This window comes from Cibotium barometz, chromosome 5 (assembly GCF_041138505.1).
Source record: "Cibotium barometz isolate CiBa-2024 chromosome 5, ASM4113850v1, whole genome shotgun sequence".
NCBI classification, from domain to species: domain Eukaryota; kingdom Viridiplantae; phylum Streptophyta; class Polypodiopsida; order Cyatheales; family Cibotiaceae; genus Cibotium; species Cibotium barometz.
The window spans coordinates 13,090,900-13,118,640 of record NC_141050.1 but is presented as its reverse complement, the minus strand read 5'-3'; the positions used below and the strand labels follow the sequence as shown (position 1 = coordinate 13,118,640).

The following is a 27,741-nucleotide window of genomic DNA, read 5'->3' as shown; positions in this document are numbered from 1 at the left end:
GAGAGAGAGAGAGAGAGAGAGAGAGAGAGAGAGAACTCCAAAAGTGGAGTGACTCTCCCCCAAATTAATCCCTAGGGCCCCAAACTTTAATAAGTTCCTAGGGCCACTAAGGCCTAGGGGCAAACTTTAATAAACATTAAAGTTTAATGTTTCTAGTTCCCCCCTTCACACCTAGGGATGTCCACACATCTTAAACTCTGTTTGGGCACCCCCCATGTGAATCATAAAATATTCTCACTCTGCAACCACCATGCCCACACTTGTCCTGCTCCATTTTCACAGGGCCATGACATACCCCCCTCTTGAAAAATGGCAAGCGTCCTCGATTGCATTCTGGTGATGCATCAAAATATCCAAAGTGAAATATACAATATGGCAAGATCAGCGTCCCAATCTCTCTGAGCCATACACATGTATCAACATTTACTGCAAACCAATGGCATAGTAATAGTCCAAGTTGTATATACCACTGTGAACCATACATATCCACAACAATCTCCATGTGACTAGTACACATATATCATAGAAGTCCCATAAATAGATGTACTGTCAGCCTCAGTACCTTCGGGTGAGATAAAATCTGCACCAAGCGACCTCTAGATGTCATCTGAGCCTGTCTGTATCAAGGGAGTGGAGGTGCTACCCCCCTCTTGAGCATCAGGTAATGCTCCAGACCCATGCTCTGCTGAACCTGAATGAGCCACAATAAGAGTCGGCTCTAACTCAAAGGCATCGAGATAAAGTTGCAAAACCTGAGGTGAATCTGTTAAGTCACCTTCCTCCATCCACTTCGCATCCATCGGTGAATAGTTCTTGAACTTCACAAGATAGCGACGGGAAACTTTACCTCGTACCTTCCTTTCTTTATGTGCCAGTATCTGCTCTGGAGTCAGAACCTCATCAAGTTTCTCAACTTCCGGCTGAGCCTCATCTGATACATCCTCAGGCACATCCCCACGGAAAGGTCTAAGAAGACTCACGTGAAAAGCATTGTGAATCCTCCAGTGATCTGGTAACTTCAAACGATAGGTTACCTCACCAATCTTTTCCGAAACCTGAAAAGGCCCATAATATCGCATGCTCAACTTAGGGAATAAGCGCTCTTTACCCTTCATCTTCTTGAGTCTAGCCTTTTCAAAGCGCAAAAGAACCCAATCACCCAATGCAAACTGTAAATCACGTCTGTGACGGTCTGCGGCTTTCTTTTGCTTCTGCTGAGTTTTCTGGAGGGCCAACTTAACTCTCCGATAAGCTTCATCCAAGCTCTCCGCATACTGATCAGCCTCAAAGATCTTATCCTTTGTATGCGAAATGGATGGTACCTTCTTCCCTCCTTCTACAATCTCAAAAGGCGCCTTGCCTGTCGAGCTATGTACAGTGTTGTTATATGCAAACTCCACCAAAGGAAGATACTTTTCCCATTGTTGCTTGTGCTCTGACACATAACACTTGAGAAGATCCAACACTGTAGAGTTAGCCTCTTCTGACTGACCATCTGTCTGTGGATGAAATGACGATGAAAACTTGAGAGTTGTACCCATGTTGTCAAACAACCCTCTCCAAAACAAACTCGTCATCCGTGGATCACGGTCACTAATGATAGACATAGGCAAGCCATGATACTTGAAGATGTTCGCCATGAACAACTTCACCATATGATCCACTTTAATTGTCTTCCTCACGGGAATGAAATGTGCCTGCTTACTGAACTTGCATATGATAGTCCAGATGCCATCATTTCCCGTTTGTGTCCGTGGAAGATCAAATACAAAATCCATGGCAATGCTCTCCCAAGGTCTATGCTGAATAGGTAAAGGCTGTAATAACCCAGGTGTCTTCTGACGGTCAAACTTTACCTTCTGACATACGATGCATTGCCTCACAAAGGCATCAACATCTCTTCTCAAGGTTGGCCAATAAAAGAAAGTCTCCACTGCTTTGACCGTGGCGTCAATACCTCTATGACCTGCATACGGTGGAGCATGACTTTCAATCATAACCTTGAGTCGCAATGGCCTGGTAACACACAGTCTGCCATGCATCAATAAAAACGCATCTTTGAGAGTGTAATGCTCATGCCGCTGACCCTCAGACATCTGATCATACAACCTTTCAAAATCCTCATCATGGGCATACTGCTCTTTCATTTCATCAAGCTCATGATGATAAGCAAGTGAAACTGTAGAGACCTGTGGCTTGCGTGACAAAGCATCTGCCACTACATTCTTTTTGCCTTCCACATGCACAATCTGGAAGTGAAACATTGACAAAAAGTTTGCCCAACGCATATGCTTCTCTGAAAGCTTAGTCTGCGTGAGGAAATATCGCAAGGTCTGATGATCTGTCTGTACAGTGAAATCAGCCAAAGCAAGTAGTGTTTCCATGTAGAAAGAGCGTGAATTACAGCCAACATCTCTTTCTCATACACCTGTAAATGCTTCTCAGCATCTTGCAAAACTCTACTCTCATAGGCTATCACATGTCCCTCTTGCATGAGAACTGCACCAATGCTACTTCCACATGCATCACACTGGACAACAAAAGCCTTTCGGAGGTCCGGTAACACCAATACTGGGTCCGAAGTAAGCTTTTCTTTGAGCTTTTTGAATGCTGTAATTTCCCGATCAGCCCATCTAAATGGAGTTGCTTTCTTCGTCAAAGCATGAAGCGGCGAAGCAATTTCAGCAAAGTGCCTTATGTAACGCCTGTAATAGGAACACAATCCTAGAAAGCTGCGTACATCATGCACGGTCCTCAAAGCTGGCCAATTAAGTATTGCTTCCACCTTTGCTGGATCTATACGGACTCCATGACCAGACACAATATGCCCCAAGAAATGTATCTCCTGCAAGAAAAACTCACTCTTCTTGCCATTAACCACCAACCTATGGTTTCTGGGTTCTGCAAACACAATGGCCAAATGCCTTCTATGCTCTTCCTCAGTTTGTGAATGCACAATCATATCATCAAAGAATGTGCCCACAAACTCTCTATGAGGCCTGAAAATCCTGTCCATCATTCTGTTAAATGTGGCAGGCGCATTCGTTAAACCAAAGGGCATAACCAAGAACTCATACAACCCAAACGTGGTTCAGAATGCTGTCTTATGCACATCCTCGGGTCTAATGCGTATCTGATGATACCCGCTTTTCAAGTCAATACGACTAAAAACTGTGGAGCCCTGTCAGCGGTCCAAGATGTCATCGATTCTCGGTATGGGGAATCGATTCTTGATGGTATTCTTATTCAGCGCCCTGTAATCTATACACATGCACCAAGAACCATCCTTCTTCTGCACTAAGAGCACAGGTGAGCAAAAGGGTGATGAGCTAGGCTGAATCAACCCCTTTTTTAGAAGCTCCTGCACCTGACTCATAATCTCTTCCTGTTGGGCTGCACTAACACGGTACGGCGGTCTATTCAGTGGAGTACTACCAGGAATCAGATCTATGGCATGATCTTCTGGCCTCTCAGGAGGTAATTCTCCTGGCAATGACTCGGAAAAACAGTCTTGAAACCCGCTTAAGAAATCAGCCCTGTCCTTATCTAACATTGACAAATTAGACTTAGACTCATCATCCTGTGCATCCTTTACATAAATCAAGTACGCGGAAAGATGCTTTTTCATTACTGATGAAATCGCCGAAGCGGATACAATAGGAACAGATTCCCCTTTGAGTTTTACATCCAATACATGCTCTTTCCCTCTATGAGTCAGAGTAATTTTCCTATTGTAAGTATCCACCACCGCATGTACCCTGTGGCACCATGGCATCCCCAACAAAACATCACAGCCATCCAAAGGCATGATGAAGAACTCCTCGCTGTCCACATAACCCTGCAAATGAAGCCGAAGCTTCCCAATGATAGGAGTAACGGGTTCTGCATACCCTGGACAAGCCATATTTGCCTCATGTAACGGCCCCATCTCCTCTGCGCGAATCCCCAACCAGCCAGCCACATCTGGTGAAATGAAGTTGGCTCTAGCACCTGTGTCAAAGAAGATCAAAGCATTCTGATCTCTCACTTTGCCCCATGCCCTGCACAACTCTGTAGCTTCACCACCTAGCTGCTCCCCCACAAGATTAGGAACTAAGCCTGCAGAAGGCTTTGGTTTCTTTGGCTTGGGCTCTCCTTTATTGTCAGGGTCCTTTTTGGACGTTCTTTTGGGACAATTGAATGACATATGCCCCTCTTCAGTACAGTAAAAACACTTTTGAGCATCTCTCAAAGCCTGTCTTTCCTCAGAAGTCCTTTTGGGCATTGGCAACTTCTTATACTTTGTCTCTGTAGACCCTTTAGCATCACGAGAAGCATGCCCAAATTTTTCAGCTTTCTTGCCCAATTTCTTAGTGCCTTTAAATCCAGATGAACCACCTGTGAGTAACGCATTAGCTGTCATAGCATTTTCAATCATCTGTGACATGTTCGTTACTCTCGTCTTTATACAATAATCTCGTACCTCTTTGGGCAGCCCACAACAATATTTCTCAACCTGCTCAGATAATGGCACGGCACGATAAGAAGTTACTGGGAGAAGAGCTTCCCAAAACTTCTTATTATAATCCTCCAAACTATCACACTTTGAAGCATCCAGCTTGTGCCATGCGGTCATAACATCCACCTCAAATGTAGATGTGAGCCATACGGAAGAGAAAACCTGTTTGAATTGGACCCATGTGGTGGGTGCTATGCCCTGCAAAAGAAGAGTAGACCACCACTGCAAAGCATTGCCCTTGAGAAAAGTGGCAGCTTTCCTCACCTTAGAGGACTCTGTGTAATTCCCACCAGAAAAAGCAGCATCAAACTGCTGTAAAAAGGTGAGTGCCTTCAATTTATCCTTGGCCCCACTGAAGGTGTCAAACTTCACTGCAGCTCCCCCTTCCTTGTAATCCTTCGCCTTTCCCATAGGCGTTAGATTATCATTTGGAAGTGGTTTCGCAAGATTGCTGCCCCCAACATTCATACCCATCATTGGGTCAACATTTCCCATTCCCATGCCAGGCATACCATACATTCCAGCCATGTTTCCATACATTCCATTATGCATACCTGGCTGCATGCCACCAAACATATTGCCTTGCATCCCAGGTTGCATGCTTGCAAACATATTTCCAGCCATACCGGACTGCATACCACCATACATATTCCCTTGCATGCCAGGCTGAAAATTGGCTCCAAAAGGCCCATACATACCCATGCCTCCCTGAGGATAACCCCCAGTCATGGATTGGAACACCGAACCACCACCAAAATAACTTGGATGCATATTCTGTTGAGGAATAGGTGGCTGTCCATAGAAGGAACTCTGAGAGTTTGCTCCATAAGCATGCTGCATATTCGGAAACTGGCCAAAAGATGGTTCCTGTGGGATGGCACCACTATGACCCTGAGGAAGAGTCTTCGAACGAACCTTCTTCTTCTTTTTCTGGGGCTCTGTGCGGGGCTCTGTGCGAGATCTTAAAAATTCAGCAAATCTCTCACTTTGTGTGAGCTGCATAAAAGTATCCATAACACTAGCCAAGCGATCTTTGAACCGAGCATCATCATCCTCTTTACCATGCACATCTTCTGGCTGTGTTACATCTTCATAAGGCTCAACATCTGCAGCCTGTTCTCCTGCAAAAATATCCTCAGATACATCTCTTTCAGGAGAAGTCTCTTGCTCTTCTTCTTCATGATAGAAGTACTCTTCCTCTGTATCAGACATGATTGCTGAATTTTCAGCGATGGCTTTCTTCAAAGCAACCACGAGCTCACCCCCTTTAGAAAGTTGATGATTGGTCCCGGCAACGGAACCTTGAAACCGGCCTCTGATAGAAAACCAGAGTGCGGTAGAAGCAATCACCCGTCCACTTGTAGTCTAGATGTGAAAAGAACACAGATTGGAGCTAGAGTGCCCAAATCTGAAAACACAGCGACACCTGTTGGCCCCAAAGCTTGGCGCCCCTTGCGGTATTTCTTTATTCAATTATAATAAAATGAATGGCTGAGTACAACACAAAGTTCAGCCAAGAGTTTACACCTGTATATCCAATCTGACGGCCCACAAATCCTTCTCAGCACAGAGGATCTATACACACAGATCTGTGTCTTCAAACAACACACTGTGCCTCCCTCTGATCAGCCAAGATCACTAAGCAGGTCAGCCATGGGCATACATCTGGCATAACTCAAGTGCATGATACATCTTCTCAGCTCAAACATACATGTGCTGTCCAATCTCTGTCTCAACCCTTGTCAATCTGCCATACCCCTCCTCTCACAAGGGGCCAGATAACACATATCTGCAACGGACATCAAGCAGTAGAAAGAGAGATAGATGAACAGAAACAGAGCTTACCAAGTTCAGCTCGTGAAACAACCCTGGAGGAAGCAACAGCACCAATCTGTACTTGCAGGCACTTGTATCCACAACCCTGCTTCACACGTGTGCTTGTACTTGCCTGTATCCTCCTCTTGATGTTCACTCTTATGCTATCCTTGAAAATACAGATCTGAAAATCAGCACTGTACCCGTCTGTACCGCCTCGGGATACGTGCCAGGAGTTGTACTTGCACAAACAGTCGGCTGTCTCGATTCTGGTCGCCTGAATTTGAGTAACCAGGCCTGTCCAGCACCTGTCCAGCACCTGTCTGCACCCCTGCAGCAACTGTACTTGCTGTTCCTAGCTGCCCGTACACTGTACGGCAGCCGTACAATATGTACTTGCTGAAAAACTGACTGTACAGCCTGTATAGGTCCTCTGCGCAGCCAGTCCAGCAGTGAAAAAGTCCCACAGCCCTGCGCTCCTCTGTCCACAGCAAAACCAGCAGTCATACAGCACTGTACGGCTGCTGTACGGCCTGTTACAGCTCACAGCCAACAGAAAACAGCAACAAAACTGGTCTTCAGCAGCCGCCTGGAGCTTCTATGCTTTTCCACGCTTCAATTCTCTCTTTTGCTCCACGACTCCCAAAAAGGGAAGAGAGAGAGAGAGAGAGAGAGAGAGAGAGAGAGAGAGAGAGAAAAAACTCCAAAAGTGGAGTGACTCTCCCCCAAATTAATCCCTAGGGCCCCAAACTTTAATAAGTTCCTAGGGCCACTAAGGCCTAGGGGCAAACTTTAATAAACATTAAAGTTTAATGTTTCTAGTTCCCCTCTTCACACCTAGGGATGTCCACACATCTTAAACTCTGTCCGGGCACCCCCCATGTGAATCATAAAATATTCTGACTCTGCAACCACCATGCCCACACTTGTCCTGCTCCAATTGCACTGGGCCATGACATTGTCTCTACTACATCTCTTTCAAATTCATGTATGTTGTTTTAAAGGATTGCTAAAGACTCACTAAACTCAGGTTTAAATAAAGGCTTCGTTGTTTCACATGCTGCATTGGTATCAGAGCTTGGGACGTGATTCAACTTGGCAATGTTAAGCTTTTAGCTTAATTAAACATGATTAAAATATCTTAATGCTTAAATACTCGAGTAAACATGAGGCAAAGAGCTAAAAGTTGTGTGTTGTTTGCATTGAGACACAAGGCCTTGTTAAATAGGGCTTGAAGAGGTACAAATGAAGAGGCACATCCCTGATGAAAGGGTGTGAATAGTTATGTCCTTTGGACGTAGAGATGTGTCCTTTAATCAATAGATGTGTCCCTTTGAAGAGATGTGTCCGTTGGTGAGGACCCATGTGACTAGTTGTAACCCTTCACTGGTGTTCCTTCAATGATTAAGAGTAATTAAGGATAATTAAGAGTAATGAAGAGAGATTAAGTCACAGTCGTGACATTCCCTCCTACTTAAAATAAGACTCCGGCTAAATAAGAGACTTCTATTGAAGATCTTCATCATTAGGCCATTTATGCTTGTGGTGAAGCTTGCACTAAGAAATATTGAAAACGTTTCCTCTATTGTCTTGTTGTCGTGCTTTAAATGCTAAATACCGCGTAGCATCATTCTTTAATGTCTTCTTCTTTGTCTGCTTCCAAACATTGGGCTTGAAGTTGACTTGGCTATATTGCGATGTAGAAGAATCTCAAGGTTCAACCATGAATTCTGTCGATAATACTCGAATAGTATCTGTTGCCGTGTTCCGCTTCATAGTAGTAAAGTACTCATCCAAGTTGTTAGAAGAATGCTTGAAATTCTCTGTAGTGTTGAAAACTTTATCCTCTTGCTTAATATTGGTTGTGTCATCCCATGTGGGTAAGATTGAAACTAGTGTTATATCCGCTTTTGTAATCTTTGTGTCTTCAAAGAAGTCCATTGCTAGTGACTCATCATCTTGAGATAAAGAATCCAAGGTCTTTTCAACATCATCTTGTTGTTCTTCTGAAGTCATGCTAGAAGAATCCTCGATGATGTTATCAACTGACTCAATAACGTTTGCTATATCTGTGTCAAGGTTAGGACTAACATGAAGTGCATGAGCTACTGCATGTTTTCCTTTTGAATTACCGGAGCAGTCTTTTGAAGTTGAAGATTCCACATTACAGTTTTGAGGAACATTGGGTCGTTTAGGACATTCAAACCATCTATGGTTGCCATTACAAATTGTGCACAATCCTGTCTTTTGTTGTTCACGAGAAGGTGAAGCTATTGCAGGACGTGGAGTGTGAGATTGGTCACGTCCAGAGTCCCGTCCACGATCAGATGCACGTGGTTGAAGGAACTGTTGACGTTGAGAATGATTAAAAGATGACTCTTTTTGTCTGGGCGCGGTTGCTATGAATGTTGGGAAGGGGAGTTGGGTCGGAATTGAAAGTTGTCCAATGAGTATTGTTGATAACCTTCACGAGCCAACGTGAACCATTGCCATAATAACCTTGAGAGACCGATGTTTGAGAATTCGGATACGCTCGGCATAATGAATGGTAGTAGCAAGGTTGATAGGGCTGTATTTTTGCACATCGATACGAAGTGTGGGGTTTAAACCTTCAATAATGGCATGAAGCTCGTCCGCTGGGGACAATGAATCAATCTCCAGTGTTAGATTAGTGAACTGCGAGATATTAGAAGCCAAAGAACCAGTTTGCTCTAAGTGGCGCAAACGAGTTCGGGCTTAAAAATCCGCATTTGCAGGAATGAACTGCCTACGAATGACCCGCTCAAAGTTTTCCCACGTCGTAACTGTTTTTCCAGCATGTTGTCGCCGTTGCCACCAAAGTAACGCAGTAAAGCCATTGTTCAAGTGTACGCTTATTGTGTTGTCCTCCATAGGACTCAGGGGGTTTAACTTCCAATTCCTTTGTTTTACTAGCTTGCAAAAGACGATAAAGAGTCTTAAGATGGTCACCTTCCACCTCAGGGAGAATGTTGTCTTCATTGTCTAGTATTGATGCTGGAATGTCAACTGGTGGTACAGAACTGGTATGAGAGTGGTGATCCGTGTGCAACTGTCGGATTTGAGAAGCCAATGTGGCCATGAACTCTTGAAGTTGTTGAAACTGTTGCTGCATTTGCTGCAAAGCTTGCTGCCAGTCCGCTAGAGCTAGATTGCCAGGCTGGTGGGTTTCGTCCTCCATAGTAGTAGGCTGAGATGAAGACTCTGCAAATTGAGGCTCCGGGGGTTGTGGTTGTTGACGCCTTTAGGCCCTAGTGAGAACCATCAGCAAGTTGGGAGAGCCGATACATTACGTGGATTGAAGCTAGCAAGGTTGTTATAGACCATCCTATATGAGGAGGAAGTTCAACTGGAACCAAGAGCACTTGGACTGGTTCCAGTTGAACTTCAGCAAGTAGGGACTCGCGTAGCACACTAAAGTGGTGGTTCTCCTCTGGACAATATGGCTGGATTCCTCAATGCTCACGACACAGTACACAGATGAATAGATAGGTTAGACACAGTACACACATGAATAGATGGATTAGAATAGAGCATAGCACAATGACAAGATTGTCAAGAATGACAAGAATACTAGAACAATACTTGCGTTACTTCCAAGACACTGTTACATGCTCTTCACTGTACCGTGCGCTCCCAGCAGTGGTTATAGTGAGTAGGACGACACAAAGGCTGAAATAGACAAGTGACTACAACACTCGACGGATAAACTCAATGAACCAAATGGGAAGGTTAGTGAGGGGCCATTTAAATGATTCTTGCAAGCCGTGGTGGGAGTCAGTGGCATCTCCTATCTCTGCTAGACGCCATCGGAGTGATAGGCCATTGGTGGAATCTCCTATCTTTGGTAGATGCCTGTTGGAGTGTCAGCGCAGTGCCTTCCATGCCTGTGCGTACACCTCTCATGTATTTGTTGGTGGTGCGCTTCCATTTCTAGATAGTCCACCAAATGCTCGGGGATGGTTCCTCTATCGTCGGGGTGATCGGCTGTGACGGTGTGATGGTGATCCACTATGGCAATGTGGCGGTGATCCAGTGTGACACCCTGAGATGGTCAGGCCGGCATAGTCCACAGTGTGGGCACCCTTGGTAGCTACACACAACCCTTGATCAATGAGCGTCATTTCATCCTGAATTCTCACACAATGTAGTTTGTCATTAAGTTTTCTATCAAGCATAGTCAAGTTGCGTCTGTAGGGTGTTATTGCTTGATCACCAGCTGAGTGTTTTAACACCTGCAATCACAATTCACTTTGCCAGACAGACAGGGGTCTGATGCTTCGATTGAAAGTAACCAGAAGAAAGACCTCACATGCATTTGGTCTCGTTCCATCGTGTTGGTTGATGGCTGAAAATAGCAAATACAACAATTGTGAAGGAGGATACACAGGTCCCAGATTGGGGCTTGCCAAAACATCAGATGTGGGATTATTTTGAGTGATCAAAAGCTTGTATCATGGCGAGTACAGCTTGGAAGTGCAGGTTTCTTACTACTTCAAGAATCAGAATCAAAATATACACCAAATTGCTTTGCTGATAAATCAGATTTGGGGCTATTTTTAAAACCTTGGATTTAGAAACTTTAATGCCAATTTTGTTCTAAAAACATTACATTTCAGCTCATTATCGAATGTCGTGACTTTTTGCTAGTTAGTTTAGGTGTGACATTTTGATGATCTTGTAGGTACATAAAGCTGTGCTGAAAGATGGCATGGAGGTAGCTATGAAAATTCAGTACCCAGGAGTAGCGCAAAGCATTGACAGTGACATTGAAAACGTTAGACGGCTTTTGGAGTTCACGAACTTGATTCCCAAGGGGTTGTATTTGGACCAGGCTATGAAGGTATGCTATCTCAAATTTAGCATAAGAAGAAGCTGGCATTAAAGAGACATTGTGTACTTGTTCTTTATAGAAAATTCTCTCTTTTTTCTAGAAAATAAAGAAGTGCACGAAGTAAAGCTGCAATAAAGTTTGAAGTGTTAAAGTCCATCTACATTGACATATTTACTAAGGTTAATAACGATATCAGGTTATAACAGCTTTTAAATGAAGGCTGAGTTGGCGAATTGCAGTGGATGAAAGAAAGTGACAATGATTCTGTAAGTTAGTCATGCATATCCACGCCTTCTTGAACTAGGCACGAGACAATCCTCAGTTCATGGGCTTGTGTTGTTGGGCTAGATCTGTTGCAAGCAGAAAAAACAAGATTTCTGTTTTCAGGAAAAGATTCTTTTTTTAAAAGTAGAAAATATTCACATTTGCATATACCAACCCTCTAGAGAGGTAAAAATCTCCACAAAAGGAGGGGATGCTGATTGCCCTCGAAGGGAAACTACATTTGCTGGGGGCCTATAGTGCCAAGTGTGTTTCCATCACCTTGGGAGACAAAAGGGTCCCAGATTCCAAGTGCAGAGAAAGGCTGCACTTCACTCCTGTATGACCTTTGAACAGTTCTGGGAGGGGTCATGTAGAGTACATGAGGTCTGTCCAAATGGTGACTATGCCTCGTTGCACAGGGCACGCCAACTATGCTATGCTGCTAATAAGTTCCACCTCTAGTTGTTGGAGGTCAAAGGAATTCACATTAGTGCATGGACCTGAGCTGCTGTGCTCGCCACAATATCAGCCAAAGTGAGAGTCTGGTGCCATCCTCTTCGAAGTGTACTGCCAGTCCCACCCTACCGCCTCTCCCGCCTCCATTGCCCAAGCAACTGTGCCCCAGGTGATGAAGTGAGACTTATGGCGATCAAGCATGAGGAGTTAAATGATTGGTTGCAAAACCTGCCTGGTCTTTGAGCAGTCCCAATGGCAGCATGGTTGGGTTTCCTGTTGTAGGCAGACAAGACAAGCTTGATTCTGAAATGAATAATCTTTAGTAACTTGAGGAGATAAATCTGTTGTGGGATTTTCGAGCGAGACAGGCTCTTAATTTGAGAAAAGTAAAATGGATCTTGGTACCACCACTACCACTTCACACATGAGCACGACACAAATTCTCCTCCTTTGCAGGAATGGGTAGCAGGACACTCCACAACCGAGAGAACTAGCTAATACCATCATATGCAATTCACATAGTCCCGCCATCCAACTTGTCTCTCCTCATTTGAGAGATGAGACATGGTGTCACCGAAGCATCAAAATATAGGTTGCTGACATGCAAAAACGCAATGCACCGCCAAAAAAAAGAAAGAAGTTTTTTTTGGGGGAAAAAAAGTGATGTGGTGCTGATGACATGGCAATACTGACATGGCACTGCCACGTGGTAGGAAAGCAAAAGATTAAAAGCTTTTTAAATACTAAAAAGAGGAGCTTTTATTATTAAAAAGATGCTTTGTGGGCTATAAGTGAGTTCACATTGTGAAGTTTTTGTCTGAGTTGTGGCCAATTGATATTGTGCTTATTCCACAGTGGCACCCGGTTCGCGCAGTGCCCAGGCGGTCCAGTTCGATACTGACGGTTCGGTTCAGTATGGGCGGTACGGTGGTGGTTCGGTTGAATCCAATCGACCGTTTTTTTGGCCATTTTTTTGACCCTTCTTTTTTTTGTTTTTTCTCACCGTTTCTTGGGCGTATTGGGGATTGTTTTAGGCTTTAGCCTTTGGCCCTTTGCTTGCCTTTGCTTGCATGATGCATCCTATAAAATAGCCCCTCCCCCAATCCCATCCTCACAAGTGCTCATTGCTCAACCCTCCCCTCACAAGTGCTCATTGCTCAAGATCAATCCTCTCCCTCGAGCTCTCCTTCAAGGCTCAAGCCTCTCTCCCCTCTAGGCTCTCTCAAGCATCTCCCTCTTCCTCAAGCCCCTCCCGCCCTCCCTCTCCCTCTCTCTCTCTCCCTCTTCCGCAAGCCTCTCACTCCATCAACAATATATATTTATATTTTTAAGTATTTTTTAAATGGACCATACCTCCACCGTATTTTTATTTTCAAAATCTAGCGGTGCGTTCCGAGACCGTATTTGAACGTACCGTACTGAATCAAACTTTTCGTACCTGACAACTAGGGCTTATTCTTTCTATCTTTAGCGGTGCATTTGTCCTATCAACTACTTATTTGCTGTACTAATTCTTTCTATTTGCTACTTCCCTAAGCGCTAGGCTTCATTATTACTGAGTCTGCCTTGCATCTTCGGAGGTTTAATAGAAACTCAATACGAAGGGCTCTCCTTGGTACAATGCAGAATTTTCAGGTCTGGTACAGTCAAGTACAGCACTGAGGTGGATGCAAAGAGGAAGGTACAGACAAGTACACTCACACGTGTGAAGCAGGGTTGTGGAAACAAGTGCCTGCAAGTACAGATTGGTACCATTACGTCCTCAGGTGCAGATCCACGAGCTGATTTTGGGTAAGCTCTGAGTCTGTTCATCTATCTCTCTTTGTGAGAGGAGGGGTATGGTAGATTGAAAAGGGTGGAGACAGAGGTTGAACAGTGAATGTATGTATGAGCTGAGATGTTTAATCACGTGCTTGAGATATGCCAGATGTATGCTCATGGCTGTCCTGCTTAATGGTCTTGGCTGATCAGAGGGAGGCACAGTGTGTTGCTTTGAGACACAGATCTGTGTATGTGAATCCTCTGTGCTAAGAGGTACTGCGGGCTGTCAGATTGGACATACAGGTGTAATCTCTTGGCTGATTTTGGTTGTACTCATCCCTTCATACTTTTGAAATTGAATAAAGAAATACCGCAAGGGGCGCCAAGCTTTGGGGCGAACAGGTGTCGCTTTGTTTTCAGATTTGGGCACTCTAGCTCCAATCTGTTCTGTTTTCACATTTAGACTACAAGTGGACGTGTGAGTGCTAGTCCACCGCACTTTGGTTTCTACCAGAGGCCGGTACCAAGGTTCCGTCCCCGGGACCAATCATCAACTTTCTGAAGGGGGTGAGCTCGTGGTTGCCTCGAAGAAAGCCATTGCTGAAAAATTCAGCAAACATGTCTGATACAGAGGATGAGTACTTCTATCATGAAGAGGAAGAGCAAGAGACTTCTCCTGAGAGAGATGTATCTGAGGATATTCATGCAGGAGAACAGGCTGCAGATGCTGAGCCTTATGAGGATGTAACACAGCTAGAAGATGTACTTGGTAAAGAGGATGATGATGCTCGGTTTAAAGATCGTTTGGTTGGTGTTATGGATGTATTTATGCAGCTCACTCAGAGTGAGAGATTTGCTGAATTTATGAGATCCCGTACAGAGCCCGAAAAGAAGAAGAAGAAGGTTCGTTCTAAGAATCTTTCTCAGGGTCATAGTGGTGCCATCCCACAGGATCCATCTTTTGGCCAGTTTCTGAACATGCAGCATGCTTATGGTGCAAACTCACAGAGTTCCTTCTTTGGACAGCCATCAATTCCTCAGTAGAATATGCATACAAGTTATTTTGGTGGTGGCTCGGTGTTCCAATCTATGACTGGGGGTTACCCTCAGGGAGGCATGGGTATGCCAGGGCCTTTTGGAGCAAATTTTCAGCCTGGTATGCAGGGGAATATGTATTGTGGTATGCAGTCCGGTATGCAAGGAAATATGTTTGGAGGCATGCAACCTGGAATGCAAGGCAATATGTATGGTGGCATGCAGCCAGGTATGCATAATGGAATGTTTGGAAACATGGCTGGAATGTATGGTATGCCAGGTGTGGGAATGGGTAATGTTGACCCAATGATGGGCATGAATGTTGGGGGCAGCAATCTTGCAAAGCCACTTCCATATGATAATCTAACGCCTATGGGAAAGGTGAAGGATTACAAGGAAGGGGGAGCTGCAGTGAAGTTTGATACATTCAGTGGGGCCAAAGATAAACTTAAAGCACTCACCTTTTTACAGCAGTTTGATGCTGCTTTTTCTGGTGGGAATTACACAGAGTCCTCTAAGGTGAGGAAAGCTGCCACTTTTCTCAAGGGCAATGCTTTGCAGTGGTGGTCTACTCTTCTTTTGCAGGGCATAGCACCCACCACTTGGGTACAATTTAAACAAGTTTTCTCTTCCGTATGGCTCACATCTACATTTGAGGTGGATGTTATGACCGCATGGCACAAGTTGGATGCTTCAAAATGTGAAAATTTGGAAGATTATAACAAGAAGTTTTGGGAAGCTTTACTCCCAGTGACTTCTTACCGTGCAGTGCCTTTGTCTGAGCAGGTAGAGAAGTATTGTTGTGGGCTGCCCAAAGAGGTGCGAGATTATTGTATCAAGACAAGAGTAACGAACATGTTACAGATGATTGAAAATGCTATGACAGCTAATGCGTTACTCACTGGAGGATCATCTGGGTTTAAAGGCAGTAAGAACTTGAGCAAGAAAGCTGAAAAATCTGGGCATGCTTCTCGTGATGCTAAAGGGTCTACAGAGACGAAGTATAAGAAGTTGCCAATGCCCAAGAGAACTTCTGAGGAAAGACAGGCTTTGAGAGATGCTCGGAAGTGTTTTTACTGTACTGAAGAGGGGCATATGTCATTCAATTGTCCCAAGAGAAAGTCCCAAAAGGACTTTGACAATAAAGGAGAGCCCAAGTCAAAGAAACCAAAACCTTCTGCGGGGTTAGTTCCTGATCTTGTGGGGGAACAGCCAGGTGGTGAAGAGACAGAGTTGTGCAGGGCATGGGGCAAAGTGAGAGATGAGAATGTCTTGATATTCTTTGACACAGGTGCTAGAGCCAACTTCATTTCACCAGATTTGGCTGGCCGATTAGGGATTCGTGCAGAGGAGATGGGGCCGTTACATGAGGCTAACATGGCTTGTCCAGGGTATGCAGAACCCGTTACTCCTATCATTGGGAAGCTTCGGCTTCATTTGCAGGGTTATGTGGACAGCGAAGAGTTCTATATCATGCCACTTGATGGCTGTGATGTTTTGTTGGGGATGCCATGGTGCCACGGAGTACATGCGGTGGTGGATACTTACAATAGGAAAATCACTTTGACTCATAGAGGGAAAGAACATGTATTGGATGTAAAACTCAAAGGGGAATCTGTTCCTATTGTATCCGCTTCAGCGATTTCATCAGTAATGAAAAAGCATCTTTCCTCGTACTTGATTTATGTAAAGGATGCACAAGACGAGTCCTTTTTTTTTTCCGAGAAAAGATCCTTTCATTAGTTATATAAAAACGCCCGTAGGGCTACAAAAGATCTCTCCTGCTCCTAAGAGAGAGAAGAGCAGCGAATACATCATGGCAGTTCGGGAGACTCTCCCTAGGTGCTGCAAAATACAAGCATCAGTACAAAGAACTGAGCGGCTAAATCATACAATAGGGGGGGGGGAAGAGCCAAACAGGTGGCCTGTAGTGCCAACGGGGGGATTCCGTGTGTAAGGTGTAGAAAGGGCCACAGCGCCAAGTGGTGTGAAAGGCCTGGCGCCGTAAGATCGCCTCATCCGAGTCTCCCCGGATGCGGTCGTACTGTCCTCGCAGGGTGTGGATCAACTCCTGCCAAATCCCCCGTACAGTCTCTGCTGGTGGCTCCAATCTCCCCTCAAAGGCCGTAAAGCACCGGGCCCTCCAGGTGAACCAGATGGTGAGGCTGCTGAGGAGCTCCCATCGTAAATCCCTCTCCTGTGTCCAGCTGGCGGACGAGAAATCCGGTGCCGGAACCAGGCGAGGCTGGCCCCTAATAAATCTGATGGCCTGACTGCCCTGCTCCATCTCATAGCCCATAGCAGGCCCTGACGGAGTCGACCAAGCAGCGGCACCCCACGTAAACATACCCTCTGGAGAGAGGGGGGCCAGAATACGCAGCATCCGCAGCCAAATCTGCTGTGCCTGAGGGCAGTCCCAATGGCAATGTCTCTGTGTCTCCATAGGGTGGCCGCATCAGACGCAGGCCGCCGGAAGACCGCTGTAAACAAGCCAAGTGCCAACTGATGAGCCCCTGTGGTGGGCGACCAGCCACTGAAAAGCCGAGATCCTGCGGGCCTGCCGACTAGCCCAGAGTCGAGCCCAGAAATCCTCCAGGAACTCCTGTGAGAGTCCCTGCAATCGCCAATGCCCCGCTGCCGCTGGAGAAACCGTCCTCCTCGCCGTCAAAATATGCCGTCCCAGCCGAACAGTATACTGGAAAAAGGTGATCTCTGTGGCCTCAAGGGATGCATAAGGATCATGCCACTCGTACTCCCCGGGGTCCCACTGTAGCTGGGCCAAGGGGCGCGCTGCATATGCCCATATGCGCAATCCGGGAGCACATCAGCAGGGTCGGGGTCAATATGCCACTTCCGAGAAGCGGCAGCCACTACCCGAATCCTCTGAAAGGTGCACTCTGCAACCAAAGGCGACTCCACCTCCACTTTCTGGAGTCTGCCCTCATCCTGAATCTCATAGTAGAGGCATCTGCCATCCTCAGTGCTAGCTCTGACAGCAATCAGGATCTCCAACTGTGTAAAGGCTCCCATCCACCGTGGGGCCACTGGCTCGAGAGGCGTGAACCACTCCTCTGTGAGTGCCTCCTGTATATCATCCCTCATAATCAACCCCCCTCTGAAGTGACTCAGCCTCTCCACCTGGATCTCCTCTGGTAGACTGCAGAAAGCCTGCCAGTCTCCAAAACTACGAGCGGGGCCTGCCGCTAAAGGTCCCCAGGCTAGACGAGGCCGAGAACCCAGCATATGACCCTGCTTCGTGCGAACCGCTGGGCTCCAGATGAGCGGCTGCCTGGCCCGCTCCTCAACACAAGAAGGAGGCCGCTGAGAGAGCCCCGGTCTCAGCAGCTCCCAAGCTCTCAGGATACTCAAAGCAAATCTGTCCTCCCATCCTCTACTGAGGCCTGTCCTCCTCATCTCTATGAAGATCCAGCGAATCTCTAGTGCCCAAGTACCCCCTGCAGGGGGCGCCCGAGCCTGCAGTCGCTGCAAGAGGAGCTCTTTCCACGGCTCAGCGCCTGGAAGCAACCCCCGAACAATAAGCTTCCGCAATAAGGCTCTGCTCTGATCGACTGGATCTATAATGCCCAAACCGCCCTGAGCCAGTGGAAGTGTAATAACTGCCCATGCAACCTTTGCCCGAGCTGGCTGACCGTCCCGCCCAGACCACAGAAAGTTCTTGATCAGCCTCTGTACCTGGCTGATGCAAGAGCTCGAGAAAATCCAGCAAGACGTAATGTACCACATGGTCGCTAACAGCACCTGATTTGCCACCACCACCCTCCCAGCCAAGGATAGTCGAGCTGTACTCCAATACAATAGCTTCTTCCGAATGCTCAGAAGAAGCGGGGCAATCTGCTGCTCAGGTGACAAATCGAGGCCAATCTGGCATCTCAAATACCGCACTGCTGTGCCTGGAGGAATCCATCTAAAACCGGGGTCCGGGCTCCATGCCGGAGTGGGAGCACTACTGATCCAGAAGGCCACTGTCTTGCGCCAATTGATCAATGCTCCCGAAGCTGCACTAAAAACCTGGAGCGACTGCTCAGCCCGAATAAGATTGGCCTCTTGGCCATGCAAAAATAAGCCCGTGTCGTCTGCAAACTCAGCATCAAGCAAATCCTCCCCCCGGACTGGGAGCTGAAGTCCTCTCAAACCAACCTCCTCTACTGTCAAATACATACTCATAGCCTCCGCAAAGAAGAGAAAAAGGAAAGGGGCGAGAGGACACCCCCGACGGACTGATCTGGTCAACTCAAAACTCGGTCCCCGTCCTCCTGCAATCAGCACCTGGCTGCGAGCTGTGGAATACAGAGCTGCCACCCCTCTGATCCATCCTGGCTCAAAGCCCAGGCAAAGCATAGTGCCCTCTAAGAATCCCCAATCAACTCTATCGTATGCCTTCTCAAAATCGAGAAGCATCACGACCAAGTCCTCGCCAAGAAATCTAGCTCGGGCCGTCGCCTCCCAGAAAGTAAAGATGTTGTCAAGGATACTGCGCTCCTTGACAAATCCTGTCTAAGTAGCATGAATCAACTCCCCCAGGAAGGGCTGGATCCTCAAACTCAAGGCCTTTGCTAAGACCTTGTAGACAGTATTGAGGATCGTAATAGGCCTCCAATGCCGAATGTCATCTGAAACTCCCTCCCCCTTGGGGATAAGATAGATCAAGCCCTCTGAAAAGCTCTGCGGCATCACCCCAGTGTCCAAAACATGCTGAAAGCCCCTGCGGAGTCCTGGCCCAAAAAGGTCCCAATAGCGCATAAAAAAGGCCGGCGTCAGTCCGTCCTCCCCTGGGCAACTATGTCGCGGCAGGACCCTCAAGGCCTCGGCAAGCTCAATCTCTGACAGAGGTGCACCTAGAACTGTACGCATATGGTCTGTGACCCTCCTCTGCACATGGGCCCACACAGTCTGTCTGCAAACATCTCGATCCTCAGTGGCTGGCTCCGCTGAAAGCAGGTCACTATAAAATGCAGTGGCAATGGCTCTGATCTCCCCGAGCTCAGTAGCTACCGATCCATCCGGTCTACTAAGCTGGCGGACTCCTGCTCGCGCATGACGGGGTCCAGTGATCTCAAAAAACTCCCCAGTCACTCTATCACCAAGTTGCGTCCACTGAGAGGCCTGACGACGATAGTAAAACTCATGTCTCTGCTCCTCTACCTCTCTAACCTCCTGGCGTGCCTGGCTCAGCTGGGACGCCACCCACTCACATGCAGGCTGCTGCTCCTGAAGGCGCTGTAGCGAAGCAAGGCTGCGTCTCAGCCGTTGCTCCCGCTCGCGAATCTCTCCCAGTCGTGTCAAAGTTGCAGCGTGGAGAAAAGAGCTAAGATCAATGAGTCCCTGGGCACACTGGCCCGCTGCATCCTGGTCAGAGCACTGACTATCATGCCAGATTCTCTCAATGTCCTCAGCGAGACTGGGATCTGCAAGTACCCTCTCTGGGATGCTCAACTGAAAGCTAGGCTCCCGTGTCCCCTCCTCCAATGTCAATATAACTGGCGCATGATCTGAAAATGAGGTGCCAGCGAGAATGCCGACGGAGCCCCCTCGCTCCCCTAACCAGTCGCCCACATAAAAGCGATCAATCCGTGATAGATTAGTCCCTCCCTGCCGCCGCCGGCGATCCAACCGAGAGAAACTAAGACTGTCCTGAGACCGGGAGAAAGCCCCATGCTGCCATGCATCAGTGATCCTCAGTGACATGCAAAACCGGTCCCAAGCTGCAAGCTCCGTGCCGTGCACTGTAACATGACTGCCTCCCACCCTATCTGCCGGGTCCTCAAGCATGTTGAAGTCTCCCCCAACACACCAATGTGCGGCCTCTGGCAATGCATCTGTAACCTGAGTCCAGAACTCTGCTCTGGCACTAGCATGATTGGGCGCATAGATGTTGAGCACACCCAATAGCTCATCATGCATCCTCAGAATGACATACTGTGCTCTACCAGGCACAATGATCCCTCGATCCACAATGGCCTGCCGCCATACATCTGCAATAACCATGCATACTCCTCCCTGTCCACCCAAAGGACCAAACCCTGCAGACCAAAAAGTGTCCCATCTACCAGGCATCACCGAACCATATCTCCGGATCCTGCCCTCACCCAAGTGGTGCTCCTGCATCATCAAAATGTCAATGCTGCCACCAACCAGGCATCTTTGGAGCTCCTGCCTCAAGCAACCTCGATAGCGTATAAAGTGTGCTCCGCCAAGGCCCTGTACATTCCATGAGATGATTCTCATGGATGCCCTGCTGAGGTGGATGCTGTCTCAGCCGTACGGCGGGCCTTCGCAAGCGGCTTGGATGGAGAGTAGTCCCCATCCGAATGGCTGCGAATCTGCCCACCCGGTGTACTGCAAGAATCCCGGATCAGGCGCCAGTGGCTGTGGCCCATGGCGACTGCCTCCTGCTCTGACAGAGAAACCTCATGTATACTCACATATCCAGGGTCGCGTGCCAAGTCTGCCACTATGCGCACGACCAAATGCCGAATCCCTGAGGTATCCACACTCCCGGGATCCAAGAAAAATGAGCCAACTCCCAAAGTCGGCCTATCACATCTGTCACCTCCAGATCGCTCATGTGGTGAGAAAACTCAACTGCCTGAGTCTTCAAAGTGCTGAGAGCGAGCTCTAGAGTCCACTCCCGGTCACAAGGTCCACATAGAGGGAACGAGAAGGCCACCGCTGAGTCTAGTGCCTCCTCCCCGCGGGCCGGAGGTATCACTACATGAACTCGAATGGGTGCTGGCTCATGGGGGCCCTCTGCTCCAAAAAGCCGTGTGAAGGTATAATCAAAGGCCTCCGAGCGCTGTCTAATGCCAAGGCGACTCAGTCGACTGCGGATAGATGAAATCCGTGAGGCCCTAATCGGCATAGGTCTCCTCTGTGATGCTCGAGCGAGGTCAGTGCTCAGCGCTCTCCGGACTGCAGGTGAGCGCCAGGGAACTGCCAGGGCCTCCCGGGAAGGTGAGGCGGGCGGAGGGGGAGGAGGGGGAGGCGAGGGAGGTGGAGAGGGAGCCGCTGCCGAAACCGGAGCGGGGGCGGGAGGAGGCGATGGTGGAAGCGAGGCGGTGGGAGGGGACGGGGGTGGGGGGGGTGAAGGGGGGGGAGCTGGCATCTCCTGGTCCTCGGTCGCTGCAGGGGTCTCCTCCTGAAGGGGAGCAAAGCTGTTCCTCACGGGAACCCAGTGAGGCTGAGACTGTGGCTGCTGCTGCAGCGGTCTCTGGGCGTGCTGCTGTGGCTATCTCCCTCGGCGGCGCCCCTGTCCAGGCTGCCACTCCGAGGTCTCTGTGGCCTGAGCAGGTGTCCCGGAGGCAGCCTACCGAGCCGAATCTGTGGGCGGGCCATCAGTAGCCTGCTGCTGTGGTGAGGGTCGAGGTCTCCTGCGAGGGCAGGCCTTGGCCAGATGACCGACCTGCCTGCAAATGAAGCACTGGTTCGGGAGCCCCGAGAACTCCACTCTCTGATCTATCCACCCCCCCCCCCCCCCTATCCTAGGTAACTGAATGACCTTAGGAAGGGAGGAGATGTCAGACACCAACACTCTGACCGAAGGTAGCCCAGTTGCTCTGGCCACCACTGAAGCTGCTGAGGGGCCCGTCTCTAGTACCGAGCCCACCAATGCTCCGAGCCTGGAGAGGAGCGGAAGATACTCCCGGCGGAGACCAGGGAAACAAACTGTAACATGGAAGAGGCGCTCTCCCTGCTCCGCCGCTGCTGGGTCAAATCCATGCTGCCAAGGTCTGAAGAAAGCCCGAGCACCCCTGATGTCAAGGGGACTCATGGCAAGGACCTTGGCAACGCTCTGGGCGGCCTCGAACTCGATCTGATAATGTCCCCGGCCCAGAAGCTGTACATCCAGGATCTTGCCCACATCTGCAAGAAGGCGGGCCTGAAGAAGATCCCTGATCTCCCCTCTGTTGGGGCGAGTGCCGACTATACGGCAGATGGTGGAATGAGCCTGGAGCCGTTCCACCTCTGCGGTGAGGCTCGCTTCCTCTTCCGGCGAAAGAGAAAGCCTGATGGGGGTGACCTCAGGGGCGGGCGAGGGGGCTGCGGATGAGTCCCTCTGAGGCGGGGCGGGAGGAGCCTCCATCAGAGTCTGAAGCTGCGGTGAAGGCGAGGCGAAGGCGGGAACCTGCTGGAACCGAGTTGCACACAGAGGCGGAATACGGAGCGAAAAATAAAATCAAAACCCCCAGGGGGCGGAAGCAAGAAAAGGAGGGAGGGGGGGGGGGGGGGGGGGGGAGAAAGCGAAAGAGATAAAACCTAAAAAAAGAGGGGGGGGGAGGGTAGGGGCTGCGCGCAAGAGGGATGGGAGGAAAAAGCGAACTGGCGGAGGGGGGGGGAATGAGTCGCTGCAGAGAGGAGGAGGGCGCGAAGACAAGGGGGGGAGGCGTAAGGGAGAGGAAGGCGGCGAGCAGAGCTATGGGCAGCAGCGAAGGCAGGCGGAAGGGGGGGGGGCGCAGCAGCGAATGCAGACGGGGGGGCTAAACGAAAGGCGGCGGGGGTCAATGAAGGCGGCGGGCAATGCAGGGAAGGCGGGCAATGAGGAAGCAAGGAGGAAACGAGGGGGCGAGCAGGCAGGGAAGGCGATGGGCGCAGTGCAACAACGCGAGCAGGGAGAGGGGGCGGGAGCTTCAGCGAGCGCGAGTTTTTTGCATCTAGATGAGTCTAAGTCTAATTTGTCTATGTTAGATAAGGACAGGACTGATTTCTTATGTGGGATTCAAGATTGTTTTTCCGAGTCATTGCGAGGAGAACTTCCTCCTGAGAGGCCAGAGGATCATGCCATTGATCTGATTCCTGGTAGTACTCCACCGAATATACCGCCGTACCGTGTTAGTGCTTTCCAACAGGAAGAGATTATGAGTCAGGTGTGCAGGAGCTTTTGAATAAGGGGTTGATACAGCCTAGCTCATCACCCTTTTGCTCACCTGTACTCTTAGTGCAAAAGAAGGATGGTTCTTGGCGCATGTGTATTGACTACAGGGCGCTGAACAAGAACACCATCAAGAATCAATTCCCCATACCGAGAATCGATGACATTTTGGATCGCTTACAGGGCTCCACAGTCTTTAGTTGTATTGACTTGAAAAGTGGGTATCATCAGATACGAATTAGACCCGAGGATGTGCATAAGACAGCATTTCAATCCACGTTTGAATTATATGAGTTCTTGGTTATGCCCTTTGGTTTGACAAATGCACCTGCCACATTTAACAGAATGATGGACAGGATTTTCAGGCCTCATAGAGAGTTTGTGGGCACTTTCTTTGATGATATGATTGTGCATTCACAAACTGAGGAAGAGCATAGAAGGCATTTGGCCATTGTGTTTGCAGAACTCAGGAACCATAGGCTGGTTGTTAATGGCAAGAAGAGTGAGTTCTTTTTGCAGGAGATACATTTCTGGGGGCATATTGTGTCTGCGCATGGAGTCCGTATGGATCCAGCAAAGGTGGAAGCAATACTTAATTGGCCAGATTTGAGGACAGTGCATGATGTACGCAGCTTTCTAGGATTGTGTTCCTATTACAGGCGGTACATACGGTACTTTGCTGAAATTGCTTCGCCTCTTCATGCCTTGACAAAGAAGGCAACTCCGTTTAGATGGGCTGATCGGGAAATTACAGCATTCAAAAAGCTCAAAGAAAAGCTTACTTTGGATCCAGTATTGGTGTTACCGGACCTCCGAAAGGCTTTTGTTGTCCGGTGTGATGCATGCGGAAGTAGCATTGGTGCAGTTTTCATGCAAGAGGGACATGTGATCGCCTATGAGAGTAGAATATTGCAAGATGCCGAGAAGCATTTACAGGTTTATGAGAAAGAGATGTTGGCTGTAATTCACGCTCTTTCTACATGGAAACACTACTTGCTTGGGGCTGATTTCACTGTGGAGACAGATCATCAGACCTTGCGTTATTTCCTCACGCAGAATAAGCTTTCAGAGAAGCATATGCGTTGGGCAAACTTTTTGTCTATGTTTCACTTCCAGATTGTGCATGTGGAAGGCAAAAAGAATGTAGTGGCAGATGCTTTGTCACGCAAGCCACAGGTCTCTGCAGTTTCACTTGCTTATCATCATGAGCTTGATGAAATGAAAGAGCAGTATGTCCATGATGAGGATTTTGAAAAGTTGTATGATCAGATGTCTGAGGGTCAGCGGCATGAGCATTACACTCTTAGAGATGGGTTTTTATTGATGCATGGCAGACTGTGTGTTACCAGGCCATTGCGCCTCAAGGTTATAATTGAAAGTCATGCTCCACCGTATGCAGGTCATAGAGGTATTGACGCCACGGTCAAAGCAGTGGAGACTTTCTTTTATTGGCCAACCTTGAGAAGAGATGTTGATGCCTTTGTGAGGCAATGCATCGTATGTCAGAAGGTAAAGTTTGACCGTCAGAAGACACCAGGGTTATTACAGCCTTTACCTATTCCAGATAGACCTTGGGAGAGCATTGCCATGGATTTTATATTTGATCTTCCACGGACACAAACGGGTAATAATGGCATTTGGACTATCATATGCAGGTTCAGTAAGCAGGCTCATTTCATTCCCGTGCGTAAGACGATCAAAGTGGATCATATGGTGAAGTTGTTCATGGCGAACATCTTCAAGTATCATGGCTTGCCTACGTCTATCATTAGTGACTGTGATCCACGGATGACGAGTTTGTTCTGGAGAGGGTTGTTTGACAACATGGGTATAACTCTCAAAGTTTTCATCGTCATTTCATCCGCAAACAGATGGTCAGTCAGAAGAGGCTAACTCTACAGTGTTGGATCTTCTTAAGTGTTATGTGTCAGAGCACAAGCAACAATGGGAAAAGTATCTTCCTTTGGTGGAGTTTGCATATAACAACACTGTACATACCTCGACAGGCAAGGCACCGTTTGAGATTGTAGAAGGAGGGAAGAAGGTACCACCCATTTTGCATACAAAGGATAAGATCTTTGAGGCTGATCAGTATGTGGAAAGTTTGGATGAAGCTTATCGGAGGGTTAAGTTGGCACTCCAGAAAACTCAGCTGAAGCAAAAGAAAGCCGCATACCGTCACAGACGTGCTTTAGAGTTTGCATTGGGTGATTGGGTTCTTCTGCGCTTTGAAAAGGCTAGACTCAAGAAGATGAAGGGTAAAGAGCGCTTATTTCCTAAGTTGAGCATGCGTTATTATGGGCCTTTTCAGGTATTGGAAAAGATTAGTGAGGTAGCCTATCGTTTGAAGCTACCAGATCACTGGAAGATTCACAATGCTTTTCACGTGAGTCTCCTTAGACCTTTCCGTGGGGATGTGTCTGAAGATGTATCAGATGAGGCTCAGCTGGAAGTTGAGGAACTTGATGAGGTTCTGATTCCAGAGCAGATACTGGCACATAAAGAAAGGAAGGTACGAGGTAAAGTTTCCCATCGCTATCTTGTGAAGTTCAAGAACTATTCACCGATGGATGCGAAGTGGATGGAGGAAGGTGACTTAACAGATTCACCTCAGGTTTTGCAGCTTTATCTCGATGCCTGTGAGTTAGAGCCGACTCTTGTAGTGGCTCATTCAGGTTCAGCAGAGCATGGGTCTGGAGCATTACCTGATGCTCAAGAGGGGGGTAGCACCTCCACTCCCTTGATACAGACAGGCTCAGATGACATCTAGAGGTCGCTTGGTGCAGTTTTTACCTCACCCGAAGGTACTGAGGCTGACAGTACATTTGTTTATGGGACTTCTATGATATATGTATACTAGTCACATGGGATTTTGTGGATATGTATGGTTCACAGTGATATACAACTTGAACTATTACTACGCCATTGTTTTGCAGTGAATGTGGATACATGTGCATGGCTTAGAGAGATTGGGACGCTGATCTTGCCATATTGTATATTTCACTTTGGATATTTTGATGCATCACCAGAATGCAATCGAGGACGCTTGCCATTTTTCAAGAGGGGGGTATGTCATGGCCTTGTGAAAATGGAACAGCACAAGTGTGGGCATGGTGGTTGCTGAGTCAAAATATTGAATGATTCACATGGGGGGTGCCTGGACAGAGTTAATGATGTGTGGACATCCCTAGGTGTGAAGGGGGAAACTAGAACATTAGAATTTTAATGTTTTATTGAAAGTTGCCCCTAGACCTTAGTGGCTCCTAGGGAACTTTAATATTTATTGAAGTTGGGGCCCTAGGATTATTATGGGGAGGGGGCAACTCCACTTTTGGAGTGTATGTCTCTCTCTCTACACTCTCTCTCTCTTCTTTTTGGGAAAAAGAAACGTGGAGCAAACGTGTGTGGTTGGGAAGCATGGAAAAGCAAGGAGAGAGCAAGTCGGCTGCTGTAGATTTTTGGGCTGCTGTTTTCTCTGTGCAAACCAGCCGTACAGCTCTGTACGGACAGGCTGCTGCAGGTACTCTCTTCTGGTACAGGCTGCGCACAGGTTGCTGCGAGTACATTTGCTGGTACAGGGACTGGCTGTAGCAGGTGGCTGCTATTCCCGGTACAGGCCGTACAGTACTGTACGGCTGCAGTACAGTGTACGGACAGGTTTGGAGCAGGCGGCGCTGGACTGTGCAGGTTCAATCGGGTACAGTTGAGAGCAGGCGCATCATTACAGCTGCAGGCGGCGTGCTTTCTGGTACAGATAGAGCCGTACAGTTTGCAGGCGGCGCTCTCCTTGGTACAGTGCAGAATTTTCAGGTCTGTACAGTCAAGTACAGCACTGAGGTGGATGCAAAGAGGAAGGTATAGACAAGTACACTCACACGTGTGAAGCAGGGTTGTGGAAACAAGTGCCTGCAACAAGTACAGATTGGTACCGTTACTTCCTCAGGTGCAGATCCACGAGCTGATTTTGGGTAAGCTCTGAGTCTGTTCATCTATCTCTCTTTCTATTGCTTTATGTCTGTTGTTGCAGATTTGAGCTATCTGGCCCCTTGTGAGAGGAGGGGTATGGCAGATTGAAAAGGGTGGAGACAGAGGTTGAACAGTGAATGTATGTATGAGCTGAGATGTTTAATCATGTGCTTGAGATATGCCAGATGTATGCTCATGGCTGTCCTG

General features: G+C 47.9%; 1 protein-coding gene across 3 annotated transcripts in view; it reads left to right on the top strand.

Moving 5' to 3' along the window:
• ABC1 (ABC transporter 1) overlaps window positions 1–27,741 on the top strand; it is a 126,117-nt gene that overhangs the window by 49,466 nt on the left and 48,910 nt on the right. For all 3 annotated transcript variants that reach the window (XM_086797962.1, XM_086797960.1, XM_086797963.1), the window contains exon 4: window positions 11,016–11,174. In XM_086797962.1, coding sequence (XP_086654088.1) covers window positions 11,016–11,174 — 159 coding nt within the window. The remainder of the gene's footprint in view (window positions 1–11,015; window positions 11,175–27,741) is intronic.